This window comes from Pseudonaja textilis, chromosome 1 (assembly GCF_049901715.1).
Source record: "Pseudonaja textilis isolate UNSWEBS1 chromosome 1, rPseTex1.2, whole genome shotgun sequence".
NCBI lineage: Eukaryota > Metazoa > Chordata > Lepidosauria > Squamata > Elapidae > Pseudonaja > Pseudonaja textilis.
The window spans coordinates 110,294,336-110,300,651 of NC_141990.1; the positions used below are offsets into that span (position 1 = coordinate 110,294,336).

The 6,316-nt window shown below is 32.5% G+C and overlaps 1 protein-coding gene across 1 annotated transcript in view; it reads left to right on the forward strand.

The window, feature by feature from the left end:
• Nucleotides 1-6,008, forward strand: part of RNGTT (RNA guanylyltransferase and 5'-phosphatase) — a 118,738-nt gene extending 112,730 nt beyond the window's left edge. The window contains exons 15-16 of the mRNA XM_026726748.2: nt 3,182-3,305; nt 5,342-6,008. Of these exons, the coding sequence (XP_026582533.1) occupies nt 3,182-3,305; nt 5,342-5,505 (288 nt within the window). The 3' untranslated portion in view covers nt 5,506-6,008. The remainder of the gene's footprint in view (nt 1-3,181; nt 3,306-5,341) is intronic.
• Nucleotides 6,009-6,316: the final 308 nt, after the last annotated feature.

A 6,316-nucleotide genomic window follows, 5' to 3' on the forward strand; every position in this document is an offset into this window, starting at 1 on the left:
TCCAAAGATTGCTTGTTCCTGTTTTAATGGATAAGAAAAGCAGAGAATTCTGGAGGGTCTGCTTTGCAAAACAAGAACAATCTTTTTACTAATGGCTAGTATTGATGAATCTAAGCCAGCCTAATTTTTACAACAGTGTTACTTTCTGATATTACTCAATTGTTATTTGTAGGTTGGACCAATGATTATAGTAGATAGTGATAGCATAAATTACATTGGGGGGGGATGTTTTCTCCCCCTCCCCTCCTTCCAAGCATATTCAGAATAATTATAGTAACATATCATTGTTTAAACTGATCAGCGCTTTCAGTTAGGAAAATGCATTTAGGTTGTTGTTCTGACAGATGTTATCATTTTCTGGAAAGATCTTCCAGATTGTTAATGAATGGCCAAGCAAGTACATAGTTAGTTAGTTAATAATCCCATTTAATTGTCACAGTGAAATAGAGCAAGCACATAATTTTCTGCTATTTCAATTCTGTGGACACCATAAGAATGATAAATTGTGACAGAGCCTTATAGAGAATGCTGATTTGTGAAAGTCATTGATTATAATAAACTTTCTTCCCTTCCCTTTTCCTTCTCAAACAGGTGGTTCACTAACATATTTTCCTCCTTCAACAGGAAATGGATGGATGGACTTAGCTAGCTAGAGATAAATTTTACCTGGCAATGATTACCAGTTAATATGCATTTTCAAGTCATTAGTAGCCTAATGTTTTTTCTGTGGGCAATCATATTCACTGTGGATTGGGAAAGTGTATATTTTCCTGAATGTGACTAGCTGATTCCACAACTGAAAACCATCTGGCTAAAAACTGCTTTTTGTGACATATATGTGATATGCTATAAAAAAAGATTATGGATGGACACATTGGGCAGTTAATCATGCTAACAAAATGGGAATGATTCTATCCCTATTTTGTGATGAATAACTTATTGGTTAAAACTCCCAGCATTTCTCATGATGTCACTTCTGTTAAAAAGATTTAAATCCGCTGACCCACCAGAAATCAATATAGTGGCTACGGTGGTGATATGAATTACTGGTGTGTGTACAGCTGGATGGGGTTAGAAAGAAGTGCTTGTGATGATTAGATTTAAATAAATTTAAATTACTATAGAAATGATAATAGTTTAAAATTAAAAGGATGGGGAAAAATTGGAAATGCATTTGAGAATTTGTAAAATTTCTTCAGGACAAAATAATACCTTGCTGTTTCAACAGTAGTGTTACTAGTTACTAGAAATATTAGTTAAGCTACTTCTGTAGGCATGAAGCAGGCATTGAGAACCCTGGCATCCTACTGTAATGAGGAACAATTTATAATCAGTTATGATAAATCCAAAGTTTTAGGTTTTTTCCTAACAAAAGACAAAAGCACAAATGGACAATTGGTTCCCATGAATTAGAGCAGGTCAGATATTTAATATTTGGGCATAGCATTTCAGGCCTCCAGGACATTAACAACCCAGGAAAATTATGCCACTTCTACTGCTCAAAAGAACACACAAACAATAATTAAATTTTATAGGCAACAGTGCATATTACATTCCAGCAGCGGTTAAATTGTTTACAGCTAAAACAATTACCCAACTGGGATACAACTTGACCCATACACATATCCGAGCATTTATGAAGGCATTGAAATTTTTTTAGGATTTTGTTCAGTCTCCCAGTACTGTACTGAGGCTTGAAGCTAATGTACTAAGTATTAAGAGTCAGGCCTGGTGTAGGATTCTGGTCTCAGTATTTAGAATCAAGTTGGATCCTACAGCTACCAATCTCATTGGCCCTGTATCTATAAAGCAGAACTTTGAAGTTGTGCTTATCCTGAATCTTTAAGCCAATTAACCCCGAGAAGTAGAAAGAATTGGGGACAGTGATCATCAAAATATCACTAGTGAGTGCCCTTGGAATTCTATCACCAATTATTGGAAAGACCCAAGCTTTTTACTTCAGGGTATCTATACAATCAGAAGTTAGTTCCTTCTCTTTCTTTTCATTTTTCTTTTCATTTTTTAGTTTTGGCTTTGTTTTCTCTCTCTCTTTTCCTCTTTCTTTGCTTTACATTAATTCTTGTTAGGTTTTATCTGCTGTTGAAAATTCTCAATAAAATATATATGAAAAAACAAAGGGAGTATTATAAAATATTGCCTTGGGACAAGATTAGGCTATTCATTTCCACTCTAGTACAGAAACCATTTCTCATATAATGAAAACAAGAATAGCATGGGTTTTGTTTAGAAAAATAAAATATGTTCAACAACAGAGGTTACCATAGCTACTCCAAAATTTTCCATGGCTAATAAGGTGCATAAGATAAAGTATTCAAAACAAATAAAATGTTAAGTGGATGCAAGTAATTCTATGATTTAGTGTTAATCTAATAGTAAAATACAGCTTGAAAGATATCTGCTTATGGTTTAACTTTTTTTTAAATAAAACCAACCCTGGAAGCATTCAAATTATTTTATTATAAAGGCATTAAGACAAGTATATGGCATTTCTGATTCTCAAATGTGTTAAATTATAATTCCCTGCAGCCCCAATCAGAATAGTAATGGAAATGAATATTGGAAGCTACAGTTATCAACATCCGGAGGCCATAGATTTCCCATCAGTTACTTAGTTACACACAGATGGAAAGCAGTTTTGTAACTTACACCAGTGGGGAATTTTATCATTGTAAATTTGTACAGTGATAAAATCGTGACCATAATTATTGTTAGTTTGAGAAGACATAGGATTACAGAAATGTTGGACCATTTTAAAAGTCGATTTTAATATAGGTTTACTGATTCAAATGACAAGTATAACATATTTAGAAATCCAAGTGGGATGTTTTGGGAGCTCATGGAATATATTCTGATTAAATAACACAATAGACACAATTTCCTGTGTTCTATTTTATATTCTGTTTCTGTAGATGTACCGTAATTACATCAAGAATAAAACGTCTTCTGATTTGAACAGAAATCCTTTGCATTTCTGCATTGTAGGATTTTTCCCTTTAAAAAAATTAAATGCCCATAGGAATGTTATGTATTCAAAAATAATTTCAATATATATTCATAAATTGAAATTTAACTTGACTGTTTTCTACTTTTATCATGATCTGAATTTAAGAAAAAAATTGACTTTCTTTTTTCATTTGCAACAAAAAATATTTAAAAACAGGTAACAAAAGACTTGAAGCAATATGATAATAAAATAATAGAATGCAAGTTTGAAAACAACAGCTGGGTCTTTATGAGACAAAGGATAGACAAAAGTTTTCCCAATGCTTACAGTACAGCAATGGGTAAGTGCAATCAATTGGTTCTGTATCTGCATTTTGTTATTAAACTTTAGCCAGTAAAAATAACCTTCTTTTTTTTTTTTTTTTGCAAAGACTCTTAAGACTCATAATTTGAGTTCTTTTGGCTTCAATAAAAATTGGAGTTCAGAACTGCAGTTTGACTCATGCATATTTAAAAATGAGACTTGGACTGGCATGGAGTGTTCATATCAAGTGGTCTTCTCTTGTCTGGCACTTTCAGTCATATTCAAATTAAGACAGATACTACTCAGTGAAAACTAATGTGTAAAGCATGGGAAATAAAAGATTAAACTTATGAAAAATAATTGTTTATGTGGTACATTTGAATTTTCCTACTATTATTAAAAATAATCTACTAAAAATATAAGACAATAAGATTCATCCTAAGGCAAATGCTTAAAAATCATTACAAATTATTACTGTCGTTGTTGAATAGATTGAGCTAAAATGCATTTTAACTCTATACACTTCATGTGCTAAAAATTTATTTTGAAAAATTCAAAGGAAAAATACTATTGGTAAGTTGTAATAAAAGTTACAAAAAATATTTTAAGTTCCAAAAAATATTTAAGTACCAAGTGATAGTAACTTTTATTAACGTCACTATTTATGCATAAAACCCATGGTTACATGCTGTTAAGGATTCCATATTTGTACAGTTTAGGTGTCAATATTTTCCACAAAAACATGAAATTACTTAAAATATATACTTTGCCCCAAATAATATGTTGCTTGCAAATGTCTAAGCATAATACACTTACAATTAATAGAAAATATTTAAATGTGTTTAAAATTTGTTTTAATTGCTTCTTAACAGTAATAAGTTAACCTTTTAGACCAATGTTTCCAAAAATACTATATCAAAATTTATTACATAGTTACAAGACACATACCAGGCTGTTTATTACAGGATTCAGTACAGTATAGTGCAGATGATGCTAAGCTGGCAGGAATAATCAACACCCCAGAAGACAAACTCAGGATCCAAAAAGATTTGACAGTCTTGAACAATGGACCCTATCAAGGTTTTATACCTAGGCAGGAAAAAAACCAAATATACAAGTACAGATTTGTGAAACCTGGCTCAAAAACAGTAACTTTGAGGGGGACCTTGGAGTCCTCTGGACAATTCATCAAACATGAACTAGCAGTGTGTGGGAACAGCCAAAAAAGCTAATACAATAAGTGATTGTATAAACAAGAGGCCCAAAATCACATGAAGTATTAGTACTGCTTTATAAAGCCTTAGTAAGGCCATATCTGGAATATTGCATTCAGCTTTGATCACCACATTACAAAAAAGATGTTGAGACTTTGGATAAAAAGTGGGAAGAATAGCAACTAAGATGATTAAAGGCCTGGAGACAAAAACATGAAGAACGATTGCAGGATTTGGGTATGGCCAGTTTAGAGAAAAGAAGGTCTAGGGATGACATGACAGCAATATTCCACTATTTGAGGAGGTGCCAGAAAGAAGAGAGGGTTAACTTAGTCTCCAAAGCAGCAGAGGGCAGGACAAGAAACAATGGATGGAAACTAATCAAGGAAAGAAGCAGCCTGGAATTAAGAAGAAACTTCCAAAGAACCAAGACAATAAACACATAGACCAGCTTGCCTTCAGAAGTTGTAAGTGCTTCATCACTGGAGATTTTTAAGAAAAGAGTGGACAACCACCTATCTGAAATGATAGAAGTCTCAGAGACTGGAGGAAAAAACATCAAAATTCCTGGTTTTGGGGATCTGAGGAGTTTTAGGTTTCGTTGGTAGAAATTGACCTTTATAGGAACATTGTGATGGGAAGCTTCTTCTTTTGAACTAGTTGAACATGGTTGCATATGGATAAAACTTTCTTTGAGTTTCACTGCATGGATTATGTTGTCATGATACTCATAAAAGTTTGCAAGGCAGTTGGTTTGGATCCACTGGATTTTGACAATCTCCATTCTCTGTTAGTGCAACTGTGAATACATGTGTTTTCTTGCTCTTCTCCATCTCACAATGTGTTATTTGCCTTCCAGCTGTATGCAACAGTATACAACATCCAGTAACAAAGGAATTCCTTTTTGAATTCATTCAAAAATGTATGGCAGCAACTCCAGGACATCCACGTAAACATCATCTAGATCCTGACACTGAACTCATGCCACCACCACCACCTAAAAGGCCTCGCCTGTCATCATAACATATCTCTTCTGACCAAGAAAATAGTAGAATTGTTTAGAATTCTACAAGACAATATGTTTGGTGTAAATATTCTGTAAATACTTAAGTGCATTTTTTTTGGAATGCCGTATCAGGAACTAAGATTTGTTTTCTACTTGACAAGTTGAACATTGTTTCTAAGTTTGAAAAATATTAATCTAAAGAGTTAGATTAAAAAGATATGGAATCAGTGGAAAGCTATTGTTTGGTAGGTAACTTTCAAATTTAATATTTTATACCAGCAATTAGGAACTGTGAAGCCATGATAAAAATGTTTCCCCCTTTTTAAAAACAACAACAACAACAAAAGTATTTCAGTGAGTGTGTGAAACTTATTGCCTGGTTTCATTTAGTTTAGTTCTTAGGGTCTTGTTTTAAAAATAATTGCAAATGGTATTGTAATGTTCTTCTTAAATAAAAGTTTACCAGGTTTCACTATTTTTTTATATTAAAGACATTACAAGGTATTATATAAAAATTGTATTGGATGTGCACTGAGTGTTTTTTTTTTCATCTTGAACTAAACATTTCCTGAATCTGTTTTAAAACTGGATTCTGCATCATTACCAAACACAAACAGTCCTTGATATAAAAAACTATTTTCCATTTCTGTGCAAATAAATACAAGTTATACCAAAAAAGTATATAATTTGAGTTTCATGAAGATTAGCCATTTTAACAATATAAGTTTCTAGAATATGGTAGAAGAAAAACCAGAGAATATGTTGGTATATAAAAGTGGCATTTAATCTCAATTCCAGGAAGAATGGCTTTTAGAACAGTTAATATAA